This window comes from Sebastes fasciatus, chromosome 1 (assembly GCF_043250625.1).
Source record: "Sebastes fasciatus isolate fSebFas1 chromosome 1, fSebFas1.pri, whole genome shotgun sequence".
NCBI lineage: Eukaryota > Metazoa > Chordata > Actinopteri > Perciformes > Sebastidae > Sebastes > Sebastes fasciatus.
In genome coordinates this window covers 34,723,639-34,741,794 of record NC_133795.1, presented here as the reverse complement: position 1 = coordinate 34,741,794, position 18,156 = coordinate 34,723,639, and the positions used below count along the sequence as shown (strand labels likewise).

Here is an 18,156-nt window from a genome sequence, read left to right as displayed (position 1 = left end):
GAAGTGTTCTTCCCACAGGCTAAAGAAGAGTGAATAACTATCATGTGCTAGATTTTCCCCTTAGTCATAAACCGAATTCTTCATTCAGTTCCTCTGATTCAGCCTCCACGTCTCACAGTCATTTTCTCTTTCATTTACTGTCCCCGACTCTCCAGATCTCTTGATCTGTCGCTGTTTTTTTTTCTCCCTTACAGTCTTTGCTCCTCAGGCTTCCTCTTCTCGGGGACAGTGGAGTCTTAGTGTCTTTCGCTCAGTGCTCACGTAACAGCTCAACTCTAAATTGAACGAACAAAGGAGCTGTCGAGCTTTTGCAGCGGCAGCGCACTATTCTTGACCACCTCCACTTTCTTGTCATCCACGACACAATCTCAGAGCCATTTCTATGGAACGAAAGCATATTCCGTTCATCACTGACAAAAGCATTTATTTTTTGTTAAACCCCTTTTCGACAGATGTGTGTAATCACTTTGCATGAACTCAAGGATTGCCGCTCTGATGACCACAGTTATGCAACTTATTGCACACTTGTGAATTTTAGTCACCAAACAGACAGACAGAACACGTCTACTGAAATAAATTCTGCTATAGTAAAGCGAAAATGAACAATAGTAGAGCGAAATGAACAAACTATCCTTACTAAACCTTTTCTGCAGCATACATATACCAAAGCCGTGCCCTAGTTCAAGCCTGAAAGGATGAGATGACACTACAAATCCTGGACTATCCACTACAAAATGCATGACATGACTTGTAAAATACTCACAACATGACTCAACCACTAGAGAATCAGACCTCTGCACATTAACAGTGAGTGAGCGTTAAAATATGCAGCACAATGTTAAGACAGATACTAAATAGATTCCAAATCCTCTGTCCAACATTAAGCACTTCTACGAAAGAATATCAATCAAATAAGCAGTGAAAAGATATGTGTAGCACGACTGATGATCGTAATCTTGATAATCTCTTGGTCATATGGCCTGCTATCTCATGTTTCATCACATAATGTACCCCTAACACATCAAATGATCATTACAACTGCCAGTGTGGTTTCGTAATCACCTCTGTTCCCTCGTTTGTTTCTTTATGTGTGACTGAATTATCATGAAATTTGCCATGAACATTCAGTCTCCTCCTCAGAAGAAACATTGATTTATTGCAGCCATCAGCCCATAAAATTTCAATAAATATTCCATATGATATACCGCATAGACAATTTCTGTGATATATGAAATATGAATTATTGATATCATGTTAATAATACACATTGATATTATCTGGTAAATAATCCAGCGCTTCCGTTTCTTACCCGTTCTCACTTTGTCCCCTCCCCCCCCAACAACCCACACACAAGTTATAGATGATAGCATTATTTGATTTTTTTTTCAAAATCTTCGCCATAATGTCGTCTTTGTGAATTATTTTTGCCACGATAACCGTGTAGTGAAGATCTGATATCGTGACAGCCTGTCAAAGTTAATGCGATAATAACACGTTAACGTAAATTTGTTTTAACGCCACAAGTTTGTTTAACGCATTAATGCAATCAATATTTCGGAGGTTGTAGCGGGCTCAGTTTTAAAGCTAGAGTGAAGATACTGGTATCATATGAAACTAGAAAAACCTAAGAAATCCATTGGTATCCATGTCATAGCTTGTCGCAGTGAAGGCGAAATAATGCTCCAAACACTCCAAGCTAAATTTTGGCGAGGAAAACGGTCATGGTCATTTTCAAAGGGGTCCCTTGACCTCTGACCTCCAGATATGTGAATGAAAATGGGTTCTCTGGGTACCCACGAGTCTCCCCTTTACAGACATGCCCACTTTATGATAATCACATGTATTTTTCTGGGCAAGTCATAGTCAAGTCAGCACACTGACACACTGACAGCTGTTGTTGCCTGTTGGGCTGCAGTTTGCCATGTTATGATTTGAGCATATTTTTTATGCTAAATGCAGTACCTGTGAGGGTTTCTGGACAATATCTGTCATTGTTTTGTGTTGTTATTAATTTCCAATAATAAATATATACATACATTTGCATAAAGCAAGTATATTTGAGTATTAAATACCTGACAAATTCTCCCTTTAAGGGAGAACAGATTTCGAACAGATTAAAAATGTGTGAATTATTTGCGATTAATCGTGATTAACAATGGACAATTATGAGATTAATCACAATTCAATATTTACATATATAACAGCTAAGAGGGGGGATGATCAGGCCTTAGTGGACATCTGCGCTCTACTGAGAGGTGCTTTCCCTAAAAGTATGGAAAAATATGAATTCATTATTTCATCTATTGTTCTTGCTGTCAGACCAAACCTTGGTACTTTAAACTGGGATCTTGGTTAATGCAAGTATATGCACAACTGTGCTGTATAAAAAGCTGCATTAATTAATATTTTTGCATTACAAATGGATCAAATTAAGTATAATGTGAAAGGACTCACTCATGAGATGCTCCGCAGAGAATTATTTCACAACTCTGCAGTTCTCAGCTCTAAGGAATATTAGCATCTGTTAGCTTTGTTCTGGTTTTCTGGCCAAAGCAGGCCATTGTTGGCACAAAAGCATTGATACACCCACTGTAAGCTACCTGTCCAGCACCAAACAGCAGACAAAGTTAGCTACTAGCAGGTAAACACAGAGGAATATACAACAACTAAAGAGCCAGATGTTACCTTCAGGATTTGGTCGAGGCCAAAAAAAGAGACTTACATTAATCAAGTGGCCAAAAATACGACTCCAACTGAGCTCTACTGCTGCTCTGTGTCTGCTGGATGTGTAAAGAGGCATCTGTTTGCTAACACATTTGCCATATCAACTTTACACAGTGATGATGCTTAAATCTTATGTTTACAGCTTGTTCCGCTACCCCCATGTGGGCCAAAAAATGAATCAATGCAGGTTTAAGTTTCTTGGATCACGACGATGTGTAATCCAACAAATATGTTCTTGTCAAATTTCACCAAAGTTATTTGGGTGCCACACAAAAACTCACTTATTCTGCCACATAAAGTTGAACCAATCTTCACCATATGTGTGGAAAATAATATTCTGGATGCCTCCATCATGGCATGGCAAGTGTTTGGCTGTGACTTGAATTTGTAATGAGGATGCAGGATAAGGAAGGGAGCCATCTCTCATGCATTAAAAGATCTTGATCATAATCGCTCAGCAAATACACAAAACCCTCAATGTGCCACCATCCATCTGGCTAAATGTTAGGTCACTCTCTGGCCCACAACGTTCTTGGACAAATTGGGAAGAAAAAAAAATACTGAGTTTCATAGATCAGTCTTGGTCTTGTCAATTTCAGCTGGTAAAATGATAAGTTTTGTTAAAAAGGTTCACTGTTTTGAGTATAAAAAGTAGCAGCTCAGCTTCCTACACCTCAGCCCTCTTTGACTGTATCACAATTCATCATTAATGCATTTTTTGACAAATATAGCAGTGATGTAAGTAACAATATTAACTAAGAACGGTTTACTCTGAATGTCAGCCTTAATCTCCCGGGGTTTTCAGTCTGTCTGAGTAGTGGGGCGATTCTTCATCATAATAATCCATTATAAACTCTGGGGACAATCTTTCACTACATTAGAAACTAAACAAACTATGCAAATATAGATATGTGTGTGTGTGCGAGGGTGTATGTGATAACACAATCTGTCATAGGTGAGAGCTGTTAATCAATTCCCTCAGCTCTTCCCCGACAGGCAGAGAGAGCCACCGGCGTGAAAGCAATCGTTGAGGCACTCTGAGTACACCAGCTTATATCTCTGCGCCACACAGACCCAGACAACACACACAAATAACCTGTGAAAGTCTGATATGTTATTTCCCTCATAATCCCCTATCAAGCACACATTCGTGACTGCAGTATGGCATGGTCACTCTGCAGCTTCCTGCCAGAGAGTTACATGAGATACTTGATACTCCCTGTGTTAGTGCCCTCGTCCTCTGTGGTGTTCGTAACATATAGGACTTAAACACTTACATAGGTCTACAAAAAGGTACATCCCGGTGCTACTTCACCAGCCAAGGGCGTAAATGGAATCTTCAAAAAAAGTAAACATTTCTTTATCTTAATTTTTTTTAATTTTACGACGTTTACAATCCTTCAAGATTAATGTAATTATTAAATACCTTAATTCCTAGCTGTTGAAATGACTGGTGGAAATAGCTGGTCGCATTAATTTGATCTCAGATTTGTCAACATCAAGTTTTTAAAGATTTGGGCATTTGATGTCATGAAGGCGTGCAAGAAGAATTAGTTAGACGGCTGAAATTGTTGGATGGCACAAATAACTGTGTTTTTGTATCACCTGACGTAGGGAAAGTATGTAAACGGAAAACAGCAGTGTGCCGATAATGGACCCTTGGGGAACACCACGATTAAACTAACTTACAGAGGAACATGAGTCTGTTGTTACAACAGAGAAGATTCTGCTATAGAGGTATGAAGTGAACGCAACAAGTTTAAAACTGTACCCTTAAGACCGACCAACGTTTCTAGATGATGTGGGAAATCAGAGTGATGAATCTGTCATAAGCAGCACTAAAAACTAAAACGTAATACTATCAAAAGCCGGCCCCTTGATGGCCTTGACAAGGCACACAACTTTTAAAGCAGCTGACCCTTTGCTAAGCAAAGGGTCAGCTGCTACTCCGTCAAGCTGTCAGAGCTACCATAGAGCCCACACTGTCACTAACTGAACTCCCTGCATAATTATCTAGCTAATTTTGGAAAAACAAAAAAGTGGTTTCAGAGAGAAGCAGACAGAAGAGTCGACAATATGTGTTCTGAGAATATATCACGATGTCAAACTGATTCAGCAGTGAAAACAGCTTAAAAAGATAAAGATAGAAGCTGAAAGCCTACAGATCACAGTGTAAAAGTAATTCACCACATCACCCGGCGATCGAGACAGAAGACAATGGAAATAAGTAGATCTTTATTCACTGTTATAATAATTACAAAGCAAAAGCAGCATGTGCTGACATACTATGCTACTGTTAGCTATAGGGATGTTCATAATTAACCGTTAACCGACATTAAGCATTTTAACCGATTTACGCTATTAAAACGGTCAAAATACATATTTATAATTAACTAAAAAGCTGAGCGGCTCGTCACTTCAAGGAGAAAAGCTGGCCCACCTTCAGAGGCGGAGCCGGAATTGCAGGATACAGGAAGTCGGCTGCGGTCTCTGGCTCACTCGGGGCTCGCTTGAGCGGAGAGGAGGAGTTGTAGTTTTGTAGCATTTATTCAGTAACAAATAAACTATACACACACTGCTACATCTACGTTCACAGCTAGAACGCCACCAACAATCTCACACTCACCGCCAACACACACACGGACACTCGTTAAAGTTACGTCGCGCTGACAGACTGTATGTGTGTGGCGGCGAGCAAGAAGCCTCCGGCAATGCTACAGCTGCTAACGTAGCACAAATACACAAACTGTTTATCAGACATTCGCTATCGTTAATCAGAGTAGACACACAGCTGACAACCTGCTGAATTAAGCTAAATGTGCGGTGGAGACTTTTACTGGGAAAGTGGCTGATGTCCGCGACACTACACGCAGTAGCGTGACTGCTAAGTTAAAGCTCCCGGACGGGTGAACTGGGTTGTCTGTTGTGCTCATACACTTAAGCTGGCGCAAGGCACAAATCTTGTCGGTAAACGGATAATAATCGGTTAACGAGGACGGTTAAATTCAATCGGCTCAGGACTGAACCCTGGTCAGAGCTGGCCGATGATTGGCCAGTCTGCTTACAAGGGGCGGGACTTAGCGAAGTGTCAATTCCAGGCTGAATCTTCTTCATAAGGATATGAAGGCCAGGCTGAACCTGCATGTGCCTCTTCCCCCAATGAAGCTGTCTAGCTTCCAAGTAACCATAAAAAGTTAATGAGGACTGCCTGAGCGCTCTAACCTCGGCTGACATCGCCTAATGTTATGGCGTGACTGATGTAACCAAACTTGAAAGCAGCGTAACTCGTCGGATTGACAAATGATTGGCAAATAATGATTTTGTGTCAGAAGGGGGCAGGGTAGCTGTGAATTTGATTGGATAGAAATCTAAACTGGTTTACAAAGAGACATTTCCTTTGAATCTGAGCCACTCAGAAACAGGTAGCGAGCTACTGGTAGGCAGTACATCATCATCCGTTTGACTGCCTGTGACTTTCCAGCTGTCAGAAATAATGATCGATTCTAGTCTGGTTGCTTCATGTCTTGGATTCTCCTGCAGACTGATTTATGAGGAGGAATATCGCCAAACTGCATGTATATGTCATCTTAAGTGTGACATGAGAGGAGCATAATTGGAATTTGTTGCCTTCCACCTGATGCACAATACCCACCGACAGAACAGGAACCGGTGATTCTTAATTTTGGATTCATGGAGGACAAAAATGACAGAAACATTCATGTTCGGCTTTATTTTTTTCTGTAAATTGGATGAAACCAAACCCATGTTGAGACTGGATTCTATTTTTCTGCTAAGCATCAAACATAATCTTAAAAAATTTAGTGAACTCTATCTCAAATTGGTTGGTGTATCTGAGATCTTCAGTAGGGAAATACTTTGAACAATTTCCAAATTTTACTCCAAATTGTAAATCTTCTAATTGCAGTATCCTAATAATTAATACGTAGATTCACATCACTACTTTTTAAGTTGATGCTTTGTTTGTAAGTGACAGTATAAAGAAGGATATTCTCAGCACCCTAATCCGGTGACGTCCAATTGTTTCGGTTTTATTTAATATAATAAATTACAAGAAACACCAAAATTCGAAAATGACATTACATAAATGCCACAGCAGGTGAAAGAGGGCTTTCCTTGGCTCTGCCTTGCCAGCCGACAGACACAATCTTATTTTATGGTGACTCAAATCTGATTTGAGAGCCAGACAATGCCTTGGCTCACAAAGAATGTAAACAGAGAGAGAGAGGGAAGCTTCAAATTGGGCCCGGAGACTCCTGGAGAATAATTAACGTGACATTTCCCTGACATTTAGTCGGAGGTATAGTGGAGGAGCCTGAAGAAGGGGAGGAAGGAAGCAGAGATATGAGCCAGTGAGGGAAAGATAGAGGCAGGAAGGATGACAGGGCAGAAACAACACAGGCTGGATTTTTCCTTGCACATCTTGACTAATATATCAGCTGCTATACTCGCTTTCTTGCATTGCTCTGTGCGGACATTAAAGGGGATAATGCTTTTGTGCTTTTTCCCTTTCCTTTAGGGTGTTATATAGTTTTTTTGTGCATGTAAAAGGTCTGCAAAGCTATAAAGTCCAAAGTCCACACCAAAGGGAGTTACGCTCCCCCCACAGAAACACTGCTCCTGAACTGCCTGAAACGCCTTGATTGACTTTTCTTCTGTAACATAGTTATGTCAATTATGTCTGATAAAAGAATTGTTGAGTTTTCGTTACCTTACAATGAGCCCTTCATATCTACATAGGGAGCGGGTCCTCTTTACAGAGTCTGCCATGTTGCACCGCCATGTTCCAACAGTAGCCCAGAACAGACAAACCAAACTCTGTTAACTTTTCCTGCTTGAGCTGGAGTCAATAATGTGACTCGCTCCCGTCGCCGCCACACTCTCTCTCTTGCTTCACCACTCACTTCCCACGTACACACACACACTGTACACAGAGAGACCTACGCTACTCTTACAACTTACAAATGGCTCTACAGAGAGGATCATTCGCGATTTCGCGTCAGCCACCGTAGCTCTCCAACACGTTTGGCACGCGGGAGAGGCTTCAGGCCCTGTCTATACGGATATTTTCAAAAATGGATATTTTCCTCTTAGTTTAGGCCTAAGATATTTCTGAAAATGCCTTCTAAGTTGCAGATTTTTAAAAGCTATAGTTACTTTGTATCAGTGTGGACGTGTAAATCGGAGCGTTTGTGAAACGATGACGTCCTCTCCTCATTTTGCGCATGCCCATTGTTGCTTTGTGTAATGAGCATGCACCAGAAACAATAACGAAGATGGCGGACTGCTAGCTTTTTTACATTTTGTTAGCACTGCTCGGACTAATTACTACTTTATATTTGAAAAATGTTATAGTCACAGGAGGCCAAAGCCGGGAACATATTAAACATGTCGAGGCTGAATGGTGATTGAATGAGCTTTTGGCCGATTAAATGCGAGGTTTGGAGCACTCAGAAGGGCTATGGACATAAACCTGAATGACCTCCCTTTCCTCATTCATATATGTAAAGAGACAGTTGATGACAGTCATGCAGTTCGAATCCCAGTCCCCACCAACAATAACTGTTATCAAACTGACTGTAATGAAGCCGAAGGAAAGGGAGTGAGAAGGCTGGTAACAAAATTCCTCGACCCTTAACTTGTGATCTCACTTTTGGTGACATGTAAATATTACGGCGAGCATTTGGACTTTTGCGTTTCAGTGTGGACGGAGATATTTTTGTAAAACGAAGGTCGTGTGGATAGATTTTCTTTTTCTAAACTGAGGGGAAAATATCCGTTTTTAAAAATATCTGTACACTTGTAGACAGGGCCTTAGTTGGTTGCAATCTCCTCACCTCACCGCTAGATACTGCCAGATCCTATTCACTGGACCTTTAAAGCACATAAGCACATTCTAATAGAAACCTCAAATACAAGTATGCCCCTGAAAATAAGCATAATAAGTCCTCTTTAAAGTACAGAAACTAAGCAGAAGTGCGTTTACACTCACACAAACAGAAACACAAATAGACCTACTCTAATGTTCAGTACCCACTCCTTCAGTGATGATAAAATTATACTTTTGTTGCTTGGCAACCGTTTGTTTTGTGCTCAACTCTACCATTCACCATCTGTTTATGAGCTGTTACACATACATTTCCATCTCCGACCAGGATGGGAGAGCACAGCCTGATGAACGCTGGGACAATCTGCGGTCGGAGCCGGACCGCTCGACAAGCCCACAGTGTGCTCCAGCCTATTAAAAAATGACTAAGACAATACATCAACCTCTATCAGTGCTTTTAGTAGTTTGGTCTGCGGTTTCACATTGCCCTTTTAAGCTAATTAGGAATTGATAAACTCTGCCTCTTGCTGTGTCAAGGTTGCTCTTTTTTTTCCTGGCACGCCGTCCTCCGCTATAGCCTTATAATGATGCCAAAAGAAGAGATGATGAACTCTTTTTTCAATGGCGAGCACTGCACCCACTCATCAATTGGTGGTTATTGAGAGCCATATTGCAGGAAACAATATGCACAAGCACTTTGCTGTGTCATTATTCAAAGGAAAGAGCACCCATCTTGGTTAAGCACTTCAAAAACTGTTCTCCAGTGATGTTCTGATAAATTGCAGATATCAGGGTGCGATAATGGAGACAGCAGCGTTATGGTCGACTCAGAGTGGTCATCTCCTTTTTGTAGGCAACAGCACTTTCTTAGCTCTAACACAATAAACATTGATTTTACATCTCTTTGATTCCTATGAAGAAGACGCTTCACTGACAGACTCGCAGCACTCATCTCAGTCCAGCACTGGCAGTTCTCAACAAATCCTCACCGCAAAGCATCAGCCAGCACACACACTGCTAATAGTTCCATTTCCCATACGTTTCCCAAACAAGGCACTCCGCTCCCTTTTAAAAAACAGTGTGGGAAACAGAGACATTGTCCTCTTTGATCCCTGCAATCAAACCTGGAAGAGTGCGATCAGAGGCTGCTCATGTTTAACACCGCTGTGGTCTCCTAAGTTGCGGTTGCAGGTGTGGCTCTCTGAAAAGCCCGCTGAGGGCCAACTCTGTCTTTCTTTGCAGCGACTAAAGGGCTGATAGAAGTCAGCACGCTCAGGCATGGCTCTCAGATAAGGAACTATTGTGCAGCAGGGTGACAACTTCAAAATCTAATTATGACCGGAGGCATTCAACGCACAGATGTTACAAACTAAATGCAGCGTTGCATGCTCATTCGACCAAATAGTGCCTAATATCATTAACACACATGGGTTTAAAATTCCAGCAGCTGCGTTCCTGTCATTTTCCTTTTTCCTAAATTCTTCACTAGTAAATTGCTTGAATATGGTTCCCTTATAGCATTGGGATTAAACATGAAATATTGCCAAATAGGTGCATTTGCTTTTTGCTTCCACAATAAATCCTCTGCTTCCTGCTCCTACTCCTCTGAGCTGACGGACCAGATGCATTCACGGTCAGTATCTAGTGTCCGTCGTCTGACTATCTATTGATAACACGCCGCTGATACGCCAAAATGAACAAAATGGGTTAATCTTTGCCTCTGTTTTTTGTAATGTTCAAATTTTTATAATAAAAGAGTACGTGTTGAATTACAGTACAGGGGGTTTATTGTTGTTGTTGTTGTTGTTGTTTTTTACCCTGGTATCGAATTGGTATCTAGAAACGTCGAAATTCACTGGTATTGGTATCGATTACTAGATTTCTGGTATTGTGACATCCCTAGTCATGACTGAATATTTAGAATGATTTCGACAATGTGGACGAGGTCTTTGAATTCGATGGCCGCCCAAATTTATTTGAGCCAGAGTATACGGATATTCAGATTTCACAGCAAGACTTCTCCTTGAGCGGGACTTGGACACAATATCAAACAGACCGGATCAAGCTAAACGTACGAAAAAAGTTTTATTTCTCTGTAGGGTCCTTTCCATATTGTTGTCAGACACTTATAATAAGAAGCTGAGCCTGTCAGTGGCAAAAACAAACACTTTTAGTGGACGTAACATCGCATTGATGCTGCTCACTCGCCCTCGCAGCTTGTTTAGCTTGCTGTTGGGGAAAATAGGGTTCAGGTTGAAAAATACCAAAATAACCCTTTAACTGACTTAATCATGAGATAAACTCCACAGTTACAAACTAACCTTTTCTGGGTTTCTAACATTTCTCTCTTACTGTAGTTGTTTATTGAAATATGCGCAATAATGACATGTCACAACCGTCCTCTATTGATCTGAAAAAAAGCTCCTCCCAAAGCATTGATTAATCCAAATGATTCAAACAATCCCAAATCATATCTGACTTGTTGTTTATGTGCACAAAGATATAATTCAATATCCCAGCCTCCTGCAGAATATCTCAAATTCAATTGGCTCAGGATGAAGCAGGGTGGGGTTGTCACAAACAAACAACTGACAGAATGCAGAGGGCAATCAAAAATGATGTGTATTTCATGTTGTATGCGACGGCAGCCAAGTGCTATATAAAAGATTTATTGGTCAAGGTCAGACGAAGTGTAAGCATGCATGTGTGTGCATGTCTGGATGCTTGTGCAGTTGTACATCTGTGTGTTTGACGGTGTGTTTTGTGAGTGTGTACGTATATGATGAGATAGACATAGCTCACATATTTTCAAAAGAGAGTTAATGATATGGCATTGGACTTTTGTTACATATCTGGTACTAAGAGCAAGGAGAAACAGATACTGAACCTTGTGTAATGTTTTAAAGATGGTTACCAGCGATGCACACAGAGAGCTGCTTTCACTGTGAGACTAAGACATGCTTTTTCTAGTTCTTGAACAACCATAATGGCAGATAATAGCACAATCATCCCTCACTGATAAATCACATCCGCTGGCTTTTTCTATAATTTCCACTCTTTACTTTGTGTTCCAACCTTGGAACAATCAAAACATGAGTAAACACCGAGAGCACACAACACACGGAGGTGTCCTAATTGACTCATTTTGTGCAACTGTAAATGTCTTTTAAAATGTGTTAGTAGGTCTGAAAATGGCACATTTTCACTGGTGCAAAACCTTTGTTTTCCTATTTTGTTTTTATGGTATATACAGTAGGCCTATTAATACAGATTCAGTGGTCCAAAAACTACAACATCCCAAATGAGTTCATTTCAAAATGCCAAAAACATCCACTTACTTCACAAGAGAGACTATATAATGTATCAATATGTCAAAGCAGCCCATTTGCACCAAAAGGCGTATGAATACCATGATAATGCACAAGGCATTTAGCTTGGCGGGTTGGATGGGTCCAACAAACATACGACTTTTAATCAGGAGACCAGTTTTCAAAACCAGTGTTTTGTATTGTTAGTCACATTAGTGACGTCTGTGACGCATACTTTCCGTACTTATGTTACGTTGTTTACATACATATTTTACTTGATTTACGTACTAATTTCAAGCCCAACCATGACTTTTTTCCTAAACCTACTGTAGCTGAGTGGTTTTGTTGCCTAAACCTAAACCTAAACCTACGTTACTGTTGTTTTGTTGTGTGGCATGCAAATGACACTCGGAAAAGCGGCGTACAAATGACGTAAAATGCATCCTCATGACATCTTCATGATGAATGTCCGTGTAATGTTTTATTTATACACCTTCCCGTGAGACCGGGACTATAAAACAAGATTAAGAGTCTGCAGCCATGCTAGCATCTCTGAGGCTGTATTTAGTCACAGTGGATTTTTGAGCTAAATGCTAATGTCGGCATGCTAACATGCCCACAGTGAGCAGGTACAACATTTGCTAATTTGCATTAAGAACAAAGGATGACGTGTCAATGTAGTTTTGCCGGTTTCATGTTTCTGTGTTTGCATCTGTACCCTCATCTCTTACACCCAACATCCAATGGCAGTTACCTTTGCTGCAACAGATGAGCCGGGCTTTTCCAGGAGGTCCCAAAGTTTCTTTCGTTTTTCGGCACAGCAAGTGTTGTCAAACTCTTCCCCGTCGATGTCTTTCATATTGTCGGCCTCTCGTTTGAGCTCCTCATTCATTTGCTCCTTTTTCTGGTGGTACCTCGCCTGGCAACACGACTCCAGGTAGATCTCGTCGATGCCCCAGTAGTCGAGTTCTTGACTGAACGACAGGGCGCACATTTCCTCCATCATGTGCAGCTTTCCCGTGCGGTAGAAGTTCAGAATTGACGTGAACGCCCCCGGATGTCGGTCAAAAAAGTACTCATTCTCCTCGAGGTTGTAGTCGTCGCACACTTCCATCAGAGATTCGTGGATGTTGCAGTCTCTTAACTTTCCCAAACGTGTTCGTGGTAGCCTATCTAATGTTCGCCACAAGACCTCATGTGGGAGACCCCCAACATTCAGCCTGACTCTGCGGAAACATGACTTGCTGCGAATGATATCCACCGGTTCAGGTGGCAGCGACGTTGTTGAGCGAGAGCCAGCTTTATTTAACTCTGCCAAGGATTTCTCCATGATGACTTTAGGTTGAGGAATCAGGCAAACATCCAGGGCTATGGACTACAGTTGGTCCTGTTTTCTTCCATTATTGTATCTAAAGGATTAAAAAACAAAAAGGAATCATTAGTTTTCTATGATTAGCCCCAAATGTCAAGACCCACACCTCAACCGTCCGACTCTGAGCTAATATAATGATAAAAGATTTAGGCCTAGGCCCCAGAGGTAGTTTATAGCAGTGGTTCCTAACCTGAGGGTCAGGAGTCAAGACGTATAAGACAAATCTGACAGGTCACAAGAGGATTTCAGAAGAAAAATGAAAATGGAAATAAATTTGTTACAACAAACTAATTTAGATTTTTTCTGATTTCCTAATTTTTGCCTTTTCATTGTGAAGTATTGATGTCTTTAGGCCTCTGAAAATCCTTTAAATGAAAGAATCCAAGAGGGCAAAATCCCTCTTTGGTTAAACTGCTCGCAGTTAATGTCCACATGATGAGGGGTCACAAGCACAATCACAAACACAAATCACTGGTTTAAAGGCTCCAGGGTGCGAAATAAAGGACAGATAAATTGTCATTATTTGAGGATATTTCACTATTAATTACTGTTATTGCAACATCTGTATCGCACTCCTTGAAATTTTAGAAAATGCTTCCCTGAGTGAATTTGACTCAGGAATGAATTTGTAAAGAAATGTAAAGGAGTCTCTAAAAATCTGAGGGTATGTTTATTGTCGAGTGAGTCATCAGATTGTGATTCTTCAGATGACTCACACCTATTATGAGATTTTTTTTTTTTTTTTTTTTACTTAATTTAATACTGTCTTTAGCTACAGTTATGGAAAGAAACCTAATTGAATGTAATTTCCAACCTGATGTTTAAAAACCATCGAAAACCAGTGGGGGAGTTGAAGACCAGAATTGAAAATCACTGTCTTAAAAGGCTCCAGGGGAGAGAGAAGAAGAAGAATTGTATTATTTTTTAAATTATCTTTTGAATCAACAATAATTCTACCCTCAGATTTAGGGCTTTGTATTGGCAAGAATCTGGCGATACGATACGTATCATGATATAGGGGTTACCATTCAATATATTGCGATACTGTAAGTAAGGCGATATATTGCGATTTTTTTTTAATCTAATTTCAGGAAAACTGTCATAATATAAAGAACACACCACCATATGCATATAATCATAATCACTTTTTTAATAGTCCTATCACAGCTGTTACCCTGCACTATATTCAATTTTAACAGTTTTCTTCATCTCCTTGTATTTTTATATCTGGTATATTTTTTGTACTTTGTACTACTAACTTTTTTACTGCCTTTTTACCAACATGTTTTGCACTATGGAACTGTGATGCTGGAAACTTGAATTTCCCTCGGGATCAATAAAGTTACTATCTATCTATCTATCTATCTATCTAATCTTTTTTTATGCAATCAGAACAGTGGGATCTGCATTTGCAATAATCACAGTCCCGGTAACATCATTGCACTACTTTCAGAGGGCACATCTCTTTGAAAATGAAATAAAGTATTGACTAAACTGTAAAGAATCGATACAGTATCACAAAATTGCGATATTCGATTTCTTCAATATTTTCTTACACACCCCTACTCAGATTCAATTATGTCCTGAATCAAGAATAAACACACCCTAGTAGGAAGTGGTGGGTTCTTGAGATGACTCATAGCAGTCTGCAGAATCCTACATTTCTATTTGAGGGCTAAGAAGAAGAAAAATATTTGGGGAACCATGACTAACATGTTGAAAACTTCTCACCAAAACTTAACTTGACTTTATTTTTTGGAGACATCTCCTCTCATGGTGACTGATATAATATTAATAATTTGTCTTAATGATCTGTTTGTATAGTATCATTGATCAGTGCTCTGTGTGTGACGCCCATGCGGTGCTGTCTGTGGGTGTGGACGCAGGACGCAGGACGCACGGTGCTGAGCGCTGTCCACTCTAATGGTGCTGAAACACACCAGGAAGCTGCTGCTGCTCAACATCCCTGAATCACAGAGAGAGGCTCTCTTGGGTTAGGGAAGAAAGGAAGAAAGGAAGGCAGACTCTGAGAAGAAGAAAAATATATAGCCTGCATACATCATCTCCTGACAAAAAGGGGTGTCTAACATTGTTTGTGTATGTGTGACTGTAGACGTGGCTGGATGCTTGTTTATGTCTGTGTGATGGGCAGCACCACCACCACCTCACCACCTCAGGCCTGCACATCTCTCATCATTGATCGCTGTCACACAAAGTTTCTAACACTTCGCAAACACAATTAGGCCTGAACATTATGTCAACACACATTACAAAGCACATAGAAGATACAAAACATGAGCACAGGGTGTATAATGGAAGATGGAGACATTGTTTGGATGATGTGCAGTAACAGGCTGCAGGGAGGAAAAAAAATGTTAATTTGAAGGAGCCTCCTCCCTCCTGTTTTTTTATTAAAGTCTTCGATTAAATAATTTAGCATTAAACGAGCCACCTGAACAAGCAGTATTCCTCCTTTGTGTACACACTGTACTGTTACGCGCAGCTCAAACTGAGCTCATTGTGATGTTTAATCATCTACACAACTGCAATGTTGTGAATGCAAAATCCTCCATCGCTCCTTGTTTTCCAAAGGCTGCCTGCTCCATATTGGTGCAGTTTTTAATGCAGATTATACTCCTATATCATATTCCACTGATAATCTATTACAAATGATGATCAAAGTCAAATAAGCTTAATAAAATACCGTGATAGTGAGTTGTTGTTGTCACCCTGCACTGAAACCAAACCGGCACGTACCTGATCTGTGAACAATCAATCCTGCTGGCACAAACGGAGATGAAGCATTTATAAAAAAAAAAGAAAAAGAAAAAGAAAAGGAGGCTCCGTTATTGGTTTCCTATGTCCAGGGTCTAACCCAATCCATGTCTCCTCCTCAGCCTCCGACATGGCACAGAGACTCTCTGCGTGATGATGATGATCCTCCTGCTGCTGCCGAGCCGCCGGTCCGTTGCTCCTTGGTACCAGATCACAGCAGCGATTCACCCCCGAAGATCAACAAGTCCGCAGCCGGGAGGGAGAGAGCCCATCCGGACTATAGACTATACAGACTATACCTGTGTTCCTCCAGTCAGTCAGCTGTGTGAGGAGGCGCCACCGCATCTCTCTCTCTCTGAAGGTGGATCCATGGCAGCTCAGAGCTCTCTCTTCCACAGCTCCTTAACTCTTTCAGCACTGGATGGATCACTATAAACACTCGTGTTGTTGTGTTCAGGCAAGATAAAGGCATCATGTAATGATAGTGCACAAAAAAAATATGGGTAAATATTAGGTTAGATTAAACTATTTAAGTGTGTCTATGATTGATCACACATTTTTATCTCTTCAAAATGTATCTTAAAGGGAGATCTGTCAAGTGTTTAATACTCTTATCAACATGGGAGTGGGAGAATATGCTTGCTTTATGCAAATGTGTGTATATATTTATTATTGGAATTCGATTTACAACACAAAACAATGACAAATATTGTCCAGAAACTCTCAAAGGTTCTGCATTTAGCATAAAAAAAATATGCTCAAATCATAACATGGCAAACTCAAGCCCAACAGACCTCCGGTGCTCCTAATGGCATCTGCAGGATTTCACAGACCGGAGGAAAACAACCAATCAGAGCTGAGCAGCTGTCAATCACCTGCGAACTCCAATCAAATGGTCAAACTAGACAGCGCTGATCAAATATGAATTAATATTCAACAAACAGATGTGGGAAATCGAACCAGATGTTTGACTCTTGTATGCATACTAGGTGTGTTAATCGATTGAAATATATAATCACGATTAATCGCATGATTGTCCTAGTTATTCGCGATTAATGATTCAAATTCATTATTAATCAAATTAACCACACATTTTTTTTATCTGTTCATAATGTACCTTAAAGGGAGTTTTGCAAAGTGTTTAACACTCTTATCAACATGGGAGTGGGCAAATATGCTTTCTTTATGCAGATATATATATATATATATATATTTATTATTGGAATTCGATTAACAACACAAAACAATGACAGATATTGTCCAGAAACCCTCACAGGTACTGCATTTAGCATAAACAATATGCTCAAATCATAACATGGCAAACTGCAGCCCAACAGGCAACAACAGCTGTCAGTGTGTCAGTGTGCTGACTTGACTATGACTTGCCCCAAACTGCATGTGATTATCATAAAGTGGGCATGTCTGTAAAGGGGAGACTCGTGGGTACCCATAAAACCCATTTACATTCACATATCTGGAGGTCAGAGGTCAAGGGACCCCATTGAAAATGTCCGTGCCAGTTTTTTTTTAAGTTTGGAGTGTTATTTAGCCTGCTTCGTGACATGGGGTACCCATGGATTCCTTAGGTTTCTAGTTTGTATGATCCCAGTATCTTCACTCTAGCATGAAAATTGAGCCCACTACAACCACAAAATCGCAAGTTGCGTTAATGCGTTCAACAAATTAGTGGCACTAAAACAAATTTGCGTTAACGCGTTGTCATCGTGTTAACTTTGACAGTCCTAATTTTAGGAAAAAACATTCACATATCTGGAGGTCAGAGGTCAAGAGACCCCTTTTGAAAATGCCCATGACAGTTTTTCCTCGCCAAAGATTAACGAAAGTTGGCAGCGTTATTTCACCTCCTAGCAGACAAGCTAGTGTGACATGGTTGGTCCCGATGGATTCCTTATAGTCCTTCTGGTGTCCTTCCTTCTAGTTTCATATGATACCAGTAATCTTCACTTTTAGCTTTAAAACTGAGCTAACGTTTCAGTGGCATCTCGGCATGCTGAACCACACCACAGGTTGTATAGCTGCCGTGTTAGTGAGCCAATCACACGTTGCAATAAATCAAAGATACCCAGCCCTATTTACTGTTGTAGCTGTAGCTAGTTCTAACTACTTTATAA

The 18,156-nt window shown here is 40.5% G+C and overlaps 1 protein-coding gene across 2 annotated transcripts in view; it reads right to left on the bottom strand.

The window, feature by feature from the left end:
• Nucleotides 1-16,408, bottom strand: part of kcnb1 (potassium voltage-gated channel, Shab-related subfamily, member 1) — a 40,188-nt gene extending 23,780 nt beyond the window's left edge. The window contains exons 1-2 of one of the 2 annotated variants that reach the window (XM_074645497.1): nucleotides 16,007-16,408; nucleotides 12,632-13,286 (exon numbers count right to left, since the gene is read on the bottom strand). In XM_074645497.1, coding sequence (XP_074501598.1) covers nucleotides 12,632-13,207 — 576 coding nt within the window. In that variant the 5' untranslated portion in view covers nucleotides 13,208-13,286; nucleotides 16,007-16,408. Of the gene's footprint in view, nucleotides 1-12,631; nucleotides 13,287-15,953 lie in introns of both variants that reach the window. The other variant, XM_074645506.1, reaches the window with a different exon arrangement.
• Nucleotides 16,409-18,156: the final 1,748 nt, after the last annotated feature.